Below are 19033 nucleotides of genomic sequence, written 5' to 3'. Positions count from 1 at the left end.
GCTACTCGGGAGGCTGAGGCAGGAGAATTGCTTGAACCTGGGAAGCGGAGGTTGCAGTGAGCCGAGATTGTGCCATTGCACTCCAGCCTGGGTGACAGAGTGAGACTCCGTCTCAAAACAAAAAACAAGAAACAAAAAAACAGAAAAGAAAACTGACATACTTGACTTCTCAGAGGTGAGACCATCTTCTCTTCTCTTGAAAATAAAGCACAAGGCCGGGCGTGGTGGCTCAAGCCTGTAATCCCAGCACTTTGGGAGGCCGAGACGGGCGGATCACAAGGTCAGGAGATCGAGACCATCCTGGCTAACATGGTGAAACCCCGTCTCTACTAAAAATACAAAAAACTAGCCGGGCAAGGTGGCGGGCGCCTGTAGTCCCAGCTACTCGGGAGGCTGAGGCAGGAGAACGGCGTGAACCCGGGAGGCGGAGCTTGCAGTGAGCTGAGATCCGGCCACTGCACTTTAGCCTAGGCGACAGAGCGAGACTCTGTCTCAAAAAAAAAAAAAAGAAAAGAAAAGAAAAGAAAGCACAGATGTGAACAATTGCAAAACTTTTCTTAAAAAATGTTTCAGGCCAGGGGCCATGGCTCACACCTGTAATCCCAGCAGTTTGGGAGGCCAAGGCAAGCAGAACGCTTGTGCCCAGAAGTTCAAGACTAGCCTGGGCAGCATGGTGAAACTACATCTCTACAAAAAATACAAAAATTAGCCAGGCATGATGGCACATGCCTGTAGTCCCAGCTGCTTGGGAGGCTGAAGTGTGAGGATTTTAGAGTAAAATTGATCACCTGAGCCTCAGAGGTTCAAGGCTGCTGTGAGCCATGATCACACCACTGCATTCCAGTCCAGGTGACAGAGCAAGACCCTGTCTCAAAAAAAAAAAAAAAAAAAAAAAAAAGTTTTAAATATGTCCAAGTATCCTAACAAAATATTCAGTTGAGACCTCCTTGGGATGCCATGTGATATAGCCAGATTCTTCATATTACTATCATGGAGATTTCCAGACATATACAAAAATTGAGAGAGAAGTCTAATGAACTCCTGTGACCCCAGTCCCCAACTTCAACAAATATCAACTCCTGTCACTTGTGTTTCATCAATATACCCCACCCAGAAGCCAGAGTGGTGAACCTAGAAGAAATCTAATGTATGCCACAAAACCCTCAAAAGGCTCAGCAATGATCAGGAGCAGATATCTCTGGAGGTGGAAGTGAAGGTAGGGCTGAAAACAGAAAAAAATCTGTTTAAGAAGCTGTTAGATCCACCTACTATCCAACACAGTGGCTAAAAACAGACCCACATCAAGTCCATCATCTTGAAATTTCAGAACACCAGAGTATAAGGAAAAAATCCTCCAGACTTCCAAAGGAGTTAAGGAAAATTTTTATACAAAGGATCAAAAATCACAATTACAGGATACAAAATCAAGGCACACAAAAAAGTTGCAATTTTTATATACTAACAGTGTACTATCCAAAAAGGAAATTAAGAAAACAATTGCATTACAATTGCATCAAAAAGAATAAAATACTTGGGAATCAATTTAACTGAAGAGGCAAAAGACTGAAAACTACAAAACATTGCTGAAAGAAATTAAATACCAGTAAGTGGTGGATTGGAAGACTTGTTGTTAAGATGTCAGTACTACCCAAAGTGATCTGAAGATTCATTGCAGTCCCTATAAAAACCTCAATGACATTTTTGCAGAAACAGAAAAATCCATTCTAAAATTCATATGGAATCTCAGCGTACCCTGAATAGCCAAAACAATCTTGAAAAAGAAGAACAAGGTTGGAGGTCTCATACTTTCTGATTTCACAACCTACAACAAAGCTATAGTAATCAAAACAGTGTGATACTGGCATAAAAACAGACATACAGACCAATGGAATAGAATGTAGAGGCCAGATATAAACCCTCAAATATATGGTCAAGTGATTGTCAACAAGGGTACCAAGATCATTTAGTGGGGAAAGGACAGTCTTCTCAAGAAGTAGTGTTGGGAAAACTGGATATACACATACAAAAGGATTAAGGTAGACCCTTACCTTACACCATATACAACAGTTAACTCAAAATGAATCAAAGATCTAAACAGAAGAGCTAAAACTATAAAACTCCTAGAAGAAAGCATAGAGGAAAAGCTTTGTAACATTGAATTTGGCAATATTTATTTGGTGAATGACACAAAAAGCACAGGCAACAAAATAAAAAATAGATAAGTTGTTTGTGAGATTTGCAGCAATGGAAGCAATGCAGGCATGTATGTGAGATTTGGCTCCATGCTAAATCTGGCATCATGCTTAATTGTATTAAAAACCTGAACATACTTTGTTTTTGAGTACACACATGAAGGCCCATCAGTGATAAACAGCTTGAGATTAAAAATTACTAGAAAGTCTCACTTTTTTTTTATTACTACTTAATCCAAGTGAATGTCACTTTAAATTAGTTTGAGAGAAGTTCTAATCAATATAATTTCCTTAAGGACAAGGCCAATATTTCCTGAACATTAAAACTTTGTACCCATATCACAGTTCTTCTTCATTAAAGGAAAAGATCTAAAACCAACACAAACTATTTATTCAGGTGACTCACACTAGAAACAAACACCACTCAAACAGTTCCACTTTCATCCACCTCTCCAAACAACAATATATAATGTACTATTTCTGTTCAGAACTTATAAAAGCCTTCCACTAGAAACTAAAGAACATGGATGATTTTATACATATGCATACACAAGCAAAACACAAAGGAGAATGAACAGCAAACAAATAAAAATTAGAAGCAAAACAAACAGGAAACCAATGCCACCATTTTCCCCACTCAGTCTACCCTGGAGACTACCATTTACCCAGAGCCCAAAAAACCACATGATGAATATTTTATTCCTCATACACAATTCAATATCCTTAAGTCCACCAATATCACCATACATCCTGTGCAATCAAGAAATTCACTCTAGGCACATGACCTACTGGTAAGTACTCCAGTGCCAGCATTATTCATGCAAAACAGCAAACACAGTGTGAAGCGGTACAAGCATGTATGTGAGATTTGGCTTCACACTAAAACTGGCTTCATGCTTAACTGTATTAAAAAAGAATTGCCAGCCAGGCACAGTGGCTCACGCCTGTAATCCCAGCACTTTGGGAGGCCGAGGCAGGTGGATCACAAGGTCAGGAGATCGAGACCATCCTGGCTAACATGGTGAAACCCCGTCTTTATTAAAAAATAATAATAATACAAAAAAATTAGCTGGGTGTGGCAGCAGGCACCTGTAGTCCCAGCTACTCGGGAGGCTGAGGCAGGAGAATGGTGTGAGCCTGGGAGGCGGAGCTTGCAGTGAGTGGAGATCATGCCACTACACTCCTGCCTGGGTGCCAGAGCTAGACTCCATCTCAAAAAAAAAAAAAAAGAATTGCCAAACTGCCAATGCATGTCTTTAAAATATTTCTTATTTTACCTTCATCAAGACTAAGAATTTTAATTATAAAAATGTTAATTATCCAAATTTCTCCAATTCTCTATAAGGTTTTAAAGAATATTTTATTATCTAAACTTTTTAATTTCTCTGTATGTGCAAAGAAACAAACAAAAAATACTACATGTGACTTACACAGACCATGCGTGACATGCCTGAGCTTTCCATCCAGTCCCAGATTTTCTTCTTCATTTTTCTTTAAAGAACCAGTCATTTGGCTGGGCACAGTGGCTCATGCCTGTAATTCCAGCACTTTGGGAGGCCAAGGCGGGCGGATATGAGGTCAGGAGATCGAGAACATCCTTGCTAACATGGTGAAACCCTGTCTCTACTAAAAGTACAAAAAATTAGCCAGGTGTGGTGGCAGGCACCTATAGTCCCAGCTACTCGGGAGGCTGAGGCAGGAGAATGGCATGAACCCGGGAGGCAGGGCTTGCAGTGAGCCGAGATTGCACCACTGCACTCCAGCCTGGGTGACAGAGCGAGACTCCGTCTCAAAACAAAAAACAAAAAAAAATACCAGTCATTTTGCTCCAGGACAAAAAATTCATCATACAAAATTCTTTCTCATACAAATTTATTATCTTCTCTTTATAACCTTTCTTACCAAAAAATATATCTTCATATCCATAACTTTCTTCACATCTCTCTCCCCTACCTTGTTTCACAAAAAAAAGTTTTCTTTTTTTTTTTGAGATGGAGTCTCGCTCTGTCGCCCAGACTGGAGTGCAGTGGCAGGATCGAGGCTCACTGCAAGCTCCACCTCCTGGGTTCACACCATTCTCCTGGCTCAGCCTCCCAAATAGCTGGGACTACAGGCGCCTGCCACCATGCCCGGCTTATTTTGTTTTTTTCTTGTATTTTTAGTACAGATGAGGTTTCAACATGTTAGCCAGGATGGCCTCCATCTCCTGACCTCATGATCCGCCTGCCTCAGCCTCCCAAAGTGCTGGGATTACAGTCTGAGCCACCACACCCAGCCCATAACCCTTTCTTAATTGGAAATGACCCAGATAGCCAATGAGCATCAAAAATAATTTTAAGATTTTAAATTACACAAAAAGTTTACCTAAAACATTTATCCCATTGACATGTATTCAGTTTCTTCATTTTTTTTTTTTTTTTTTTTTTTTTTTTGAGATGGAGTCTTGCTCTGTCACCCAGACTGGAGTGCAGTGGCCGGATCTCAGCTCACTGCAAGCTCTGCCTCCCAGGTTCATGCCATTCTCCTGCCTCAGCCTCCCGAGTAGCTGGGACTACAGACGCCCGCCACCTCGCCCGGCTAGTTTTTTGTATTTTTTAGTAGAGACGGGGTTTCACCATGTTAGCCAGGATGGTCTCCATCTCCTGACCTCGTGATCCGCCCGTCTCGGCCTCCCAAAGTGCTGGGATTACAGGCTTGAGCCACTGCGCCCGGCCCGGTTTCTTCATTTTTAACAGTTTATGTAGATTACTTCTAAAAACAGGTATTAGACACAATCATACAAAGTTAGTTATTTCTTTGTTAACCATGTCCTTTTTTTTTTTTTTTTTTTCTTTTTTGAGACAGAGTCTTGCTTTGTTGCCCAGGCTGGAGTGCAGTGATGCAACCTTGGCTCACTATAACCTCTGCCTCCCGGGTACAAGCAATTCTCCTGCCTCAGCCTCCTGAGTAGCTGGGACTACAGGCGCAAGCCACCACGCCCAGCTAATTTTATTTTATTTTATTTTATTTTGTATTTTAGTAGAAATAGGGTTTCATCATGTTGCCCAGGCTGGTCTCAAACTCCTGAGCTCAGCCAATCCGCCTGCATTAGCCTCCCAAAGTGCTGGGATTACAGGCGTGAGCTACTGCACCCAGTCCAACCATTTTCTTAATGGCCAGTGAACATTAGGTGCTCACCAAAAGAGCCTCAAAGTTAAATACATAGGTATTTTTGCCAATAACTCAGAAGATTCACATAACAACATTAAATTAGTCTTATCTGTCAAAGAAGGCATATAAACCAAGATCATTTTGTTTTGGTGAGGTTAATAGCTTTATAACCTTCTATGCCGAACACTGAAACCTCAGAATATCTAGCAGAGACGTATATAAAACCCGAACAAAAATGTATGCTGACAATTCTGAAGACATTTCTATTTTCATTTTACAAATAATTTTAAAGCCAGTTTGTTTAGTAAAGATTTACATAAGTCACATGAACTTGAAAATTGCTTGGATATTTTTACTTAATGTATGAGTGCTCTTTTATAAGCCACCTTGGTAGACACAATATGTAACATAAAATAAACAATAAAATACATACAAAAAAATACATACAAATAAACACATACAAATGGACATGTAGACACACACACAAACGAAAATCCAGTAACTTTTACCTTGGAACTCTAGCCATGAAATGCCAATACAAGCTCACTGGTTTTACATAGTTATACGTTGTTTGCCCCAATAGTTAATCCAATGAAGAATGTGAACTGAAATTTTGGGTAAAGCAGTTTCCATGGCAGTTTGATTTTTAAAGGTCAAACTTCCCTAGACTCCAAAGAACACTGGGGCTAACTAAACAGCACCAAAGGAAAACATTACACATTAACCAGGCCCGACTCTGCTCACAACAGCAGCACAAAAGCCTGGATACATGCAACTCCGTCCCACTTTTCCATTCAACAGCAAACTCCAGATTCCAAACAAGACTGGGGCCAAACAGTATTGCAAAAGAATATCAAGTTGGCTACATTCTGATTTCCCATGACTATATCAAACACACACAATCACCAAAACATTATCCAACTGCTGCAGCAACAAACAAGCCCCTAGTGTCCAAACTGAAACAGTCAGGGTGCTTCCTTTCTCTACTGGTTGGGCTTGATCGACCTGCAAATGGAAATTCCATAAGGAATTTCCCAAATTGAGAGGAGCTGATCCCACTGTCTGGTACCCAAGAGAGACACTCACTTGCTGGGACGCAACACACAGTTACAAACAAGTCCCCAAGAGTGTCCGTATTGAAACAGTCAGGGTGCTTCCCTCTCAATCCGTTGGGCTTGTTCCACCTACAAATGGAAATTCCTTTTAAAATTTCCCAAATTGACAGGAGCAGATCCTGCTGTCTGGACCCACAAAGGACACTCACCTGTCTGGGTACAGATGTCAAATTTCAAAGGCAGTTCTTCCAAGGCAATCAGGAACAAAGTTGGGGCTGGCTATGGCAGGGCCAGAGAGAGATGGAAACTCACCTCCAGCCAAAATTAGATGGGCAGCTGTTTAGGAGGGCTTCTGAGACTCCCAGCCCACAGCAGCCAAGCTGCCACAAGCAAGACGTTCCTGATCAAGGAAACAAAATATATTACTGAAACACCAGGGGTTTGGTCAAGGTCCTGCTGCTCACAGCATAGAAAGCCAATCACTGGGAGGACAAGTATTGCCAAGGAAGAAGGCTTTAATCAGGTGCTGCAGCCAAGGAGATGGGAGCTCAGTCTCAGATCCATATCTCTTACTAACTAAAACTGGTGGTTTATATAGCAGGGAAGAAATGTAACATGGGTAAGAAAACAAGAACTAGGGAGGAGCCAAGGGCCACCCAGTGCAGTGATCTGGTGAGTTTCAGTTCTTTGACATTCCCTTTTTAAGGAGCCTGAAGGTCCTTTCCTGAAGAGGGAACTCAGATAAAACAAATACAGGTTTCAGGCTTTAATAGCAGAAGGGTCCATTTCTATGTTTATTCAAAAGCAACTGTCTATGGGACTATTGAGACAGTCATTAGCAATATGGACATATAAAATTTTGCAAATGAAGCCGGCTATGGTGGCTCACACCTGTAATCCCAGCACTTTGGGAGGCCGAGGTGGGTGGATCACAAGGTCAGGAGATTGAGACCATCCTGGCTAACATGATGAGACCCCATCTCTACCAAAAATACAAAAAATTAGCCAGGTGTGGTGGCAGGCGCCTGTAGTCCCAGCTACTAGGAAGGCTGAGGCAGGAGAATGGTGTGAACCTGGGAGGTGGAGGTTGCAGTGAGCCGAGATGGCGCCACTGCACTCCAGCCTGGGCAACAGAGCAAGACTCCATCTCAAAAATAAATAAAAAATAAATAAATAAATAAAATTTTAAAAAATAAAAATAAAATTTTGCAAATGAAAACACAAAGCAATTATTAACTTTAGGGAACAGAAATTATTGTATGGAAAAGAGAAATGAATCATTATATACTACATGGCTCAACTGTGACCAGCAGTTATATTAATCATAATTAAATTCTGACTATTGATCTACTCAAAATTGGGAGGATGAAAGGATGGGAAATATGCAGGGGCAGGGGAGGGTGCTGAAGGAAAGCTAAATCCTCATCTTTCATAGAGAGAAGTCAATAGATAATGCCTAAAAATGATAAATCAAAGAAGCAATGTAAGCACATTAATCAAAGCAGTGTGTGGAAGTAGATATCAAAAGAATTAGAATTAGCTAAAATAATTGAAATTGTTGCCTCTGAGGATTGAGAAATTGAGTGGAATGTAGAACAAGAGATACTGTTATTTGTAATAAGCCTTATAGGGTTATTTGACTACAAGCATATATAACTTTCATAAATAAATTAATAAAATATTAGGAAAACCATGCTTTCCTTCCAGTTTACTGTTGCAGGCACGTTTTTATTTTTCTCCCCTTATGCATATGGGAAAACTGACAAGGATCTCTGTTTTAAAAAGAAAGAAAAAGAAAGAAAGAGTCAAAGCAAAATAGAATGAATTAGGAAACTAAAGATTGACTAGAGGAGAAAACTTACCTTGCATAAGAAGATGGGTGAGAAAGTGTTTGTGTCAATCTTGGCTCTGGATGAAGGAAAGAAAAAACTTGAGACAAGGTCTCTGCATGACAACTTCTAACCAAAAGTCCCTACTCAGACAAGTTTTAGTCTAGAATTTGCATTCAATTTGTGTCTCAAGGCCATCTTAGCTGAAAATTTACCTTAAAAGGACCCCACAGTAGTAGTGTCCTTAGGCCCCAAGCAGAAGAAAATGCAAATTTTCTCTGGAGGAGTACATTTTAAATACAGGCTTCAAAGAATTCCCATAAATAATGTTCTAAGGAACATGAGCTCACAATCAAAAGTCACTAAATACTTGAAAAAATAAACCACCAGGAGTGAAAATCAACAAAAAAAAAAACCAAACTACAGAATAAAACCAACAAAGACCCACAGCTCGTATGATTATTAAAATAAGAAAATTTCATGTCTGAAAAAATAAAAAAGGAATTTGAAAATAAGACAAAAAAGCAAAAGTCTTCCAAAATTGCATAGGCAGATTTGAAAAGGAACCAAATAATACTTCTAGAAATGAAAACTATTATAATTAGAAGCTCAATGGACAGATTGAACAGTAGATTAGACACATCTGAAGGGGGATTTTGTGAGCTAAAAGAATAAATTGCCCAGATTGCAGCCCAGAGAGATAAAGATATAGTAAAAGACAAAGAGGAGAGAGTGGGATAATGCAATGTATGTCTAATTGAAGTTTGAGAAAGAAAGAATGAGGAGAGGCAACATTACAATAAGGCACAGCCGAGAGTTTTTCCAGAATTGATGAAAGATGCCTATCATCAAATCCAGGAAGCTCAGTGGATCCCAAGCAGGGCACATAGGACAGGAGGACAAGGCAACTAGAACACTGAGGGCGCTGTTGGGAAGATGGAGGAAGAAACTCACTGGGGTCTAGCTGGCCAGAAAAGGGAGTAAATCTAAAAAGGGCCCATTTGGTAGGCAAGAAATTGAGTTGTCCAGGAAGAGGGGGGTCTCGGTTTAGTCCAAGATCATGTGTGACATGCATAGAGCAGTTACAGCAGTTGTGGTCAGAAAACAGAGAACAGGGCTAGAGTGAAAGACTTAAAGCATGGCATCCAGGTGACAAGGGAGGGGAAGCCACAGGAGTGGGTGCTGGCATGGCATGGAGGCCAAGGTCACTAGTGCTGCAAGTTCAGCCTTGTGGGGCAGCAGTGAGCCGTGGACCCTGGTGGACACTGCCATTGCCCAGGATGATGCCAGCACCTGAGACAGGGAGGATGACTCAGGGAGAAAGTCTTCAAGGAACAGGATATGAGTGGACACACCTGGAGAGGCAGGAAGGGGTCTGTCTCCAGGAGCAGGGGTTTTGCACAAGGAGAAAGACTGGCAGTTCAGAAGCCAACATAGGTCAGCAGAAGAGTGCCATCCTGCCTAGGATGTGGAGAATGGGAGAAGGGGCGGCATCCTGCCTAGGATGTGGAGAATAAGAGAAGGGGCGGCCTCCGTGGGTGGGGGCCTCTGTGCAGGTGGATCTAGGGGCTTAGGGGAGGGGTTGGGCTGGGGTGGTTCTCAGTATTCACCTCATCACTCTGAAGTAGGCTGCTTCACTTCTCCATCTCTCTGTGAGACAGCAAAATGGCTTGTCTCTGTACCTCTGGCATCTGGGATTGAGTGTCGGCTCCACAGTAGGTGCCCAATAAATGTTTGAGGAAGCAGGGAGGGAGGAGGGGAGGATCGGCTCTGCAGCAGTGCAATGGACAGGTCCACATGAGTCCTGCTGTCCCTCACAGAACCCAGCAAGGACATGCTCAGCACAGCTCCCACTGCAAGGTTGAACGAGCAAGAAGAAACTGGGAGGATCATCGAAATGCAGCGCCTAGAAATCCAGCGCCTCAGAGACCAAATCCAAGAGCAAGAGCAGATCACAGGGTTCCACACCCTCGCTGGAGTTCGGCTTCCTTCCCTCTCCAACTCTGAGGTAGACTTAGAGGTGAAGACCAACTGACCCCCTCTGGTGAGCCATCTCCAGCCACAACCAGAAGAAACACAGCGTGTCTGTCCCCAGGCCAGATTTGCGGTTGGAGTCTGTATGGTCCCTGCAGCACTGACCCCAGCAACCTCTTTCTCTTGCCCTGGGGAATCTGGGACACAGAATAAAGATGTTTGCCCACACCTTGTCTAACTTCTGCTTAGCTGGGAGGCCAAGGCCAGGAGAGGGAAAGAGGGGAGGCTGAAGACTGGGGGCTCCAGCTCATCTGAAGCCACCTCTGCTTGTCCCTGTCTGGGCACAGGACTGCCTGGCACTGGGAGATCACACTGGACTTGGGGCTGGCTTTCCTGCCACCCTTTCTTCCGGGCCTTGCGGATGGGGCTGCCTGCTGCTCCTCACCTGGCCACTCCTCTGCCAGCTCAGTAAGGACCAAAGCCTTCTCATTCCTGTCTCCTTCATGAAATGCAGCGAGGCTTTCTAAGGACTGTTTTTTTTGAGACAGAGTCTCACTCTGTTGCCCAGGCTGGAGTGCGGTGGCGCGATCTCGGCTCACTGCAAGCTCCGCCTTCCAGGTTCATGCCATTCTCCTGCCTCAGCCTCCTGAGTAGCTGGGACTACAGTTGCCCACCACCACACTCGGCTAATTTTTTGTATTTTTATTGGAGACAGTGTTTCACCGTGTTAGCCAGGATGGTCTCCATCTCCTGACCTCGTGATCCAGTGGGGATTACGGTGTGAGCCACCATGCCTGGCCGGATTTTTTTTTTTTTTTTGAGATGGAATCTCGCTGTGTCGCCCAGGCTGGAGTGCAGTGGCACGATCTTGGCTCACTGCAACCTCTGCCTCCCGAGTTCAAGTGATTCCCCTGCCTCAGCCTCCTGAGTAGCTGGGACTACAGGTGTGTGCCACCACACTCAGCTAATTTTTGTATTTTTAGTAGAGACAGGGTTTCACCATGTTGGTTAGATTAGTCTCGAACTCCTGACCTCAAGCGATCCACCTGCCTTGGCCTCCCAAAGTGCTGGCATTACAGGCATGAGCCACTGTGCCCGGCCTCTGAGGGTTTTTTCTTTTTTTTAATCTGTGTAAAGAAGGAAAAGATGACGGTAAAATAGCAGACGTGGAAGTGTTGCAAGAATTCCCCAAAGTCTTACAATATCTGCTGACCCGGTTCTTGGAACTCTTAAGTAGAGCCCTGCCCTCATTTCCCTTGCCTCCATGTCATTCCAGACTTGCCATCTTTGTTCTGCAGGGTCCTGCGCTGCTCCTCCATTTCTGGGGTGGGAGGGATGCACTTCCCCTTGGTTATTCCTCTCAGGCCCCATCCTGGGAGACCCAGCCACACACAGGTACCAGGAGAGATAGTTATTTATGCATTAAAGAGCAAAAGAATATAATCCAATGTCCCTCTCTTCTCCCACCTGCAGAGACCAGACGCCCCTCTAATACCCAAATAAGAAATGTTTAAGCCCACAGTCCCTGCTGGTCCCTGCTGGTCACCTCTGGCTGTCTTAAACCTGGCATTGTCCCGTCTTTCCGTAATCACTTTACTGAAACTCTCAGCACTGCTCATGGATTGACTTTCACAGAGAGCTGAGGCTTGGCAGTCACATTTGGCAAGGTCTCCCAAAGGCTGGGGTAGCAGAAGGAGCGTGCAGGCAAAGGCCATGAGCAAAGGACTCCACAGGGTCTACAGGAGACTCTCTCTGCTGAGGAACAACCCCCACCCAGCCTGCACCCTGTCACAGCAGCCAGCTCATTCCCCCATGCTGGCACGTTCTTCACATGTCCTCGCCCTACTGGGAAGCCAGATCCAGAGAGCAGGGAAGGATCCAGGCACCCCCAGAGAAGTTCAGCTGCAAAGATGACAGCCCATTGCATTATTATGATGGATAGGTGGGATCTTCCAGGACCCAAACTCCTCCACTTCAAACTGGCATGTTGGCTTCACCTTGGCAGAAGAAACGGACTTGAAATGAGACTGGGGATGAGGGGCCGGCAGGGGCAGATTGTGCAGGACCTTCAAGGCACACAGAAGCTATGGGCCACCCAGAAGCCAATGCTAAGCCGCTGGGAGTCAGTGCCGCTGCTCACCAAGCTCTTGCCACATTGGCGTCCTTTCAGTTCCTACAAGAGGCCAAGGTTTTTTCTGCCTTCAGCTCTTTCCACACAGTTTCTTCTGCCTGAAACGCTCTTGCCCCCCACCTCACTTTGTGAACTTCTATTTATCCTTTAGATCTCAGCTTAAATGTCACTTCCTCAGAAAGGCAGTCCTTGACTCTCTCCCACCTAAACTGCACGCACCGCATCGTTTTTCTTTTTTTTTTTTTTTCTTTTTTTTTGAGACAGAGTCTTGCTCTGTCGCCCGGGCTGGAGTGCAGTGGCCGGATCTCAGCTCACTGCAAGCTCCGCCTCCCGGGTTCACGCCATTCTCCTGCCTCAGCCTCCAGAGTAGCTGGGACTACAGGCGCCCGCCACCTCGCCGGCTAGTTTTTTGTATTTTTAGTAGAGACGGGGTTTCACCGTGTTAGCCAGGATGGTCTCGATCTCCTGACCTCGTGATCCGCCCGTCTCGGCCTCCCTAAGTGCTGGGATTACAGGCTTGAGCCACCGCGCCCGGCCCGTTTTTCTTCATAATCCTCACTGTAACGTGTGTTTAGTTGCTTAATATCTGTCTGTCCCGCTAGGAGAGTTCTACAGGGTAAGGGATGCAGTAGTGGATGCAGGGGATGTCGTGGTTACCCAGGTGAAACAGGACAGTAGCTTGGACCAGGATGATGGCAGTGGGGAGGAAGAGATGTGAACTCTTTGGACTTAAGGACTGGTGAGAGTTAGCCAAACCAAGGGGCAAGGAGCAGGGGCCTGGGAAAAAGAAAAATGCACTAGAAACTGGAGCTTTTCTGAAGACCAGAAGGAAATTCTTAATGGCTGACATATCAATATTCAAGTGATAGATTTTTCAGCTGCAAAATGTCTTCGAATTGAGATGTCACATTTCAAGTACAAGATGGACCTCAGTCCGCAGACAAGGAAATCGAAACCAAAGAGGAGTAAAGTGACTGGCACATAGTCACACAGGCAGGGGTGGGGTTGCATCCCAGTCAGCTCAGTGACTCCAAAGGTACTCTTCTTATGCACTGCACTGGAGAGATGCCCAAACAAAAACTGTAGACCAAGTGAAGGTTATAGGAACTTGAAACCCTGAGAGTCTAAATCAGAAGTTAAAGGAGTGGAACTCCCAGGCTAAGCTAATCTAAGCCTAACCTAAACCTGGATGCTGTCCAGCTGGTAAGGAGGAAGTATGGGCCGAGGGAGGGCCCCACCCTAGCAGAACCTGGCACCTTGGCCAGCAGGTCAACAAGGTGTTTTCTTGGCTGCATAGAGGTGCACACAGCTTCTTGTTAGTAAATGTAGGGCCAGAGGTTCCATCTTGCTAATGTCTCCATGTTCTGTCTTCAGTGCTTGCTCCTAATCCACCCATCTGGAGGCATTGGTTCTCTAGCATCCAAGACCTCCCTCTACTTTGTCTATCCAGACTCCATGGAGAAACTGAAGGCACTCACCCCATTGGTGCCCCTTTTCCTTCACGAGTTTCTTCATCCAGTTGACTGCTTCAGCCCCCTCAGGGCTGGAGCAGACCTAGCAGTCACCTCCTCCTGTAAGCAGCCTTAGGGCCCCTGCTGGTCACTCAAGTGACTAGGCCTTGGCACACAGACTCCACTCTTGCTCTCCTGGTTGCTGTCCATCATTGAGCTCTAGATATTCGCTCAATTCTGGTGTGATGGCTGGTGCCTTTGGGGAGTGCTGTGCCACTTTTGTATAGTAACCTCCAGAATTCCTCACTGGGCCCCTCACCTTCTTCTAGAGTTTTGGCATCAGCTGTGGCCAGGCAGTGTGAGCTACCTAGCTGAGACTCCCCTGGTATCCTGTTATTTCAACACTGAAAAGCCTGACCTACAGAAGGTTCTAGCATCACTGTCCTGCTTCTTATACAAAATATGGCCAGCCATTGCTGTTCCCAGGAAGTACCTGAAGGCCTGGGAATATCTGTGCCCAGGTAGGATCCCCTTATAATCACTCCTCTGGATTCGGAGTGAGAAGTGAAAGGGAAGGCATCTTAGGGCCAGGAATGGGAGTTCACTCTTTCTGAACTCCATTGGGGTGAGCTCTCCTAGACCACCGGAGGTTCAAGGGCCTACTTAGGCTTCAAGCATGTCTAAGATGTGCCCAGACTGCCCTAAGCTGAGGTAGGCTGGGGAGCAGATTTCCAAAGAAATAAGCCTGCTCTGTGCACCTGGAAGCAGGAGGGACTAGCATTACTAATCACCTACTATGACCAGTAGCATACAAGAATTTATATATATTGCTCATCTACTATGTAGATTTATATTTATTGCTCATCTATGGGATTTGGCAGGGGCTCCAAATAGGAATTAGTGCCAAACACCTACTGCATGTATTAACATATTAAGTGTATTATAAGTGGAACTATGAGAAAGTTAGGGAAACACCCAAGGTTTGGTCCAGGTCCTGCTGCTCACCACACAGAAAGCCAATCACTGAGAGGACAAGTATTGCCAAGGAAGAAGGCTTTAATCAGGTGCTGCAGCCAAGGAGATGAGAGCTCAGCCTCAAATCCATCTCCCTGACTAAAACTAGGGGTTTATATACCAGGGAAGAAATGTAACAATGTATAAGAAAACAAGGACTATGGAGCTGCAAGGAGGCATCTGGTGCAGTGATCTGGTGAGTTTCAGTTCTCTGATACTTTTTTTGAAGGTCCTTTCCTGAGGAAGGAACTCAGATGAAACTAATACAAGTTTCAAGCTTTAACAGCAGAAGGATCAATTTCTATGTTCCTCCAAAAGAACAGTCTTTGGGAGTCTTGGGCCAGTTTCAGTGGTCCCTTTCTATTTATCAGTTGCTCAATCATGAGGAATCTGGCTGTCAGTGTTTCTGGCTGCTTCATGCTGAGGAGGGGTGTCGTAGGCAGCTCCACACCATAAGTGACCATGTGGCAGCTGAGGAATCAAAGGTTAATCTAATACAGAGTTTTCTTCTGAAACAGTCTTTCTTTCTCCAGTCTGCCACTTCCACCAAAGATGAATCACAGCAGGACCAATCTACCTGCAAAATAGGCTTCAGTCCCATATACTTGACCTGATTGCCTACACAAAGTGCAGCAAGAATCATTGACAACATAAGCTCTCCTAAATTGGCTTTGCTGGAACCTATCACAAGGCCATTTCAAAGCACTGGGAAAATAACCAGTTCCTCCAAGTGTGTCCCATTACAAAAGAAAACGGGTTCTTATTTAATGTATGAAAGCAAACACATTGCCATGAATTAAGAATATTCGGCCAGGCATGGTGGCTCATGCCTGTAATCCCAGCACTTTGGGAGGCTGAGGCAGGCGGATCACAAGGTCAGGAGATCGAGACCATCCTGGCTAACATGGTGAAACCCCGTCTCTACTAAAAATACAAAAAATTAGCTGGGCATGGTGGCGGACACCTGTAGTCCCAGCTACTCAGGAGGCTGAGGCAGGAGAATGGCAGGAACTCGGGAGGCAGAGCTTGCAGTGAGCAGAGATCGCGCCACTACAGTCCAGCCTGGGTGACAGAGCAAGACTCTATCTCAGGGGAAAAAAAAGAAAGAATATTCACAAATAGTTTCCAAATTCTGGAGAAATTAGGCAGAGAGAGAAACATGTTTCAAATTGTGTTTATAGTAGTATACTCTACTCAATACACTTAAAGTATATTTCAAGGATATAAATAGCTCAAAAGAAAAAAATTCTCCAGACTCTGAAAAACAAAAAGAATCAGCAATATTTCAAACAACAAAAGCCATTAAAAAATTCAGTCCCTTATTAGTTCAGTCCATGCAATCAACTCCTGCTCTGCTTTGTATTGGGATATGAGCACATTAGCCTTTCAATAAGTGCCCTGAAAGTTTTCTCTCTAATCCAATGGCACAATCTCCGAAGTTATCAGAAACCTGCATTCAAGAGTGCAGTGAGGTACCATCTTGGCTCACTGTAACCTCCACCTCCTGGGTTCAAGAGATTCTCGTGTCTCAGCCTCCCAAGTAGCTGGGAGGCATATGACACCACGCCCAGCTAATTTTTGTATTTTTAGTAGAGACAGGGTTTTGCCATGTTGGCCAGTGTGGTCCTGAACTCCTAGCCTCAAGTGATCCTCCACTTTGGTCTCCCAAAGTGCTGAGATTATAGGCATGAGCCACCATGCCTGGTCCCAATTTTCTATTAAAGAGCAGATCAATACTCCAAGAAAACCCTGTTATTCCAACACATGGGCCCAGAACTGGCCTTGCATCACTGTCCTGAGGATTTGACTGGTATCAATGCTCAAAATTTATCAGGTTGGTGCCTTCTTGAGGCTCAAGAATCAAAGCCCTGTAACTTAACAACACAAGCATTAGTTACTAGGATATTTATACTAAAGAAAGTCCTATCGTTTTCTCTAACATGTTACAAATAAAAACACTGTGATTTAGTGTTTAGGAATAACTGCCTGCAGTATTTCAAACCAGTGTATTAAAATAGTTAGGTTACTCATTGCATATGTCTAATGCTAGTATTCTAGAGACAGAACTGTGACCCAAAGCATCAAAAATGTGATAAGCCCTATGCCAAACTTACCAAACTAAGACAACTTTTTCCTCCATCATCGAAATATGGTAAATGCAAGTATCAGTTTTGTAAATTCAATATGAGAAATAATCTTTCACTTAAATACTGAGAGGTGAAGCTGGCTGGGCTTCTGGATCGGGTGGGGATTTGGAGAACCTTTCTGTCTAGATAAAGGATTGTAAACACACCAATGAGTGCTCTGTGTCTAGCTAAAGGTTTGTAAACGCACCAACCAGCCCTCTGTAAAAACACACCAATGAGTGCTCTGTGTCTAGCTAAAGGTTTGTAAACGCACCAATCAGCACTCTGTAAAAATGGCCCAATCAGTGCTCTGTAAAATGGACCAATCATCAGGACGTGGGTGGGGCCAAATAAGGGAATAAATGCTGGCCATCCGAGCAGCCAGTGGCAACCTGCTTGGGTCCCCTTCCAGGCTGTGGGAGGTTTGTTCTTTCACTCTTCGCAATAAATCTTGCTGCTGCTCACTCTTTGGGTTCGCACTACCTTTAAGAGCTGTAGCACTCACTGCGAAGGTCTGTGGCTTCACTCCTGAAGTCAGCGAGACCATGAACCCACCGGGAGGAACAAACAACTCCATACACGCCACCTTTAAGAGCTGTAACACTCACTGCAAAGGTCTGCAGCTTCACTCCTGAAGTCAGGCGAGAACACGAACCCACCAGAAGGAAGAAACTCGGGACACATCTGAACATCGGAAGGAACAAACTCTGGACACACCATCTTTAAGAACTGTAAGACTCACTGCGAGGGTCCGCGGCTTCATTGTTTAAGTCAGCGAGACCAAGAACCCACCGGAAAGAACCAATTCCGGACACAATACTATACGACAAAACAAGGACAAAGTAAGAACAAGTACAAAACAATTTCTTTTCAGCTATTTTAAAAGCACATCATCACACTTCCAAGACTGGTTTCTAGACACAGTACTGACAACTGATTAGGTAACTTTTACTGCCAAAATCTTCAAACCAGTGCAACACTTGCACATATTTTGTTTTCAAGTTATACACATGAAGGTCAATCAGTGATAAACTACTTGAGATTTTTAAAAAATCACTAGAAAATATCATCTTTTTTATTACTACTTAATCCAAGTGAATGTCACTTTAAATTCATTTGAGAGAAATTCTAATCAATATAATTTTCTAAAGGACAAGGCTAATCTTTCCTGAACATTAAAACTTTGTATCCATATCACAGTTTTTCTGTATTAAAGGAACCGATCTGAAACCAACCCAAACTATTGATTCAGTTGACTCACCCTGGAAACAAACACCACTTAAAACAGTTCCACTCTCATCCACTTCTCCAAACAACAAAATATATAATGTACTATTTCTGTTCAGAACTTAAAAAAATAAGTCTGTTTACAACATGACTGGGTTTTCCATCCAGTCCCAGATTTTTTTCTTCTTGTTTTTTCTTTAAATAACCAGACATTTTACTCCAGGACAAAAAATTCACCACACAAGATCCTTTCTCATACAAAATTATTATCTTTCCTTTACAATCTTCTTTGCCAAAATTACATCTTCACATCCATGACTTTCTTTACACCTCTCTCCCTTACTTACTGGTTCCTTACTACTTTGTTTCATAATCATTTTCAAGTCCATAATTTGAATTAATTTTACTTTTAAATAACTTCTGAATTAGATATAATTATTCTTTTTCTCACTAATAGCATATTTGTGGCACATTTTATAGGCATAACTATATATTAACTCTAATTCTTATCCTTGGTAACCTTAAGTTTTAGTGAAACCCTAGGAAGCAATAAATCCTGAACTATCAGATATGAGCATTTTACAGCTGAGAACAGTTCCACAATTTCTAGAAACATATTTCCCCGTATCATAACCCTTTCTTAACTGGAAATGATGCAGATGTTAATGAGCATCAAAATAATTTTAAGATTTAAAATTACACAAAAAGTTTACCTAAAACATTTATGCCATTTACATGTACTCAATTCTTTCATTTTTAACAGATTATCTAGATTATTTCTGAAAACAGTTATTAGACACCATCATTTAAAGTTGGTTATTTCCTTGTTAACCAGTTTTTTCTTTTTTCTTTTTCTTTCTTTTTTCTTTTTTTTTTTTTTTTTT

At 43.5% G+C, this 19033-nt stretch overlaps 1 protein-coding gene and 1 long non-coding RNA gene across 2 annotated transcripts in view; one reads left to right on the top strand and one right to left on the bottom strand.

Annotated features, from left to right (window-relative positions):
• Positions 1-10418, top strand: part of CFAP57 (cilia and flagella associated protein 57) — a 76180-nt gene extending 65762 nt beyond the window's left edge. The window contains exon 22 of the mRNA XM_007979113.3: positions 10047-10418. Coding sequence (XP_007977304.2) covers positions 10047-10261 — 215 coding nt within the window. The 3' untranslated portion in view covers positions 10262-10418. The remainder of the gene's footprint in view (positions 1-10046) is intronic.
• The window catches only part of LOC103224977 (uncharacterized), an 86575-nt gene that overhangs the window by 61048 nt on the left and 6494 nt on the right, over positions 1-19033 (bottom strand). The window contains exons 2-3 of the long non-coding RNA XR_005240357.2: positions 8260-8305; positions 6607-6797 (exon numbers count right to left, since the gene is read on the bottom strand). This is a non-coding gene — a long non-coding RNA (uncharacterized lncRNA). The remainder of the gene's footprint in view (positions 1-6606; positions 6798-8259; positions 8306-19033) is intronic.

Source organism: Chlorocebus sabaeus, chromosome 20 (genome assembly GCF_047675955.1).
Source record: "Chlorocebus sabaeus isolate Y175 chromosome 20, mChlSab1.0.hap1, whole genome shotgun sequence".
Taxonomy (NCBI): domain Eukaryota; kingdom Metazoa; phylum Chordata; class Mammalia; order Primates; family Cercopithecidae; genus Chlorocebus; species Chlorocebus sabaeus.
The sequence above is the reverse complement of the archived record's forward strand: the minus strand, read 5'-3'. Positions and strand labels throughout refer to the sequence as shown.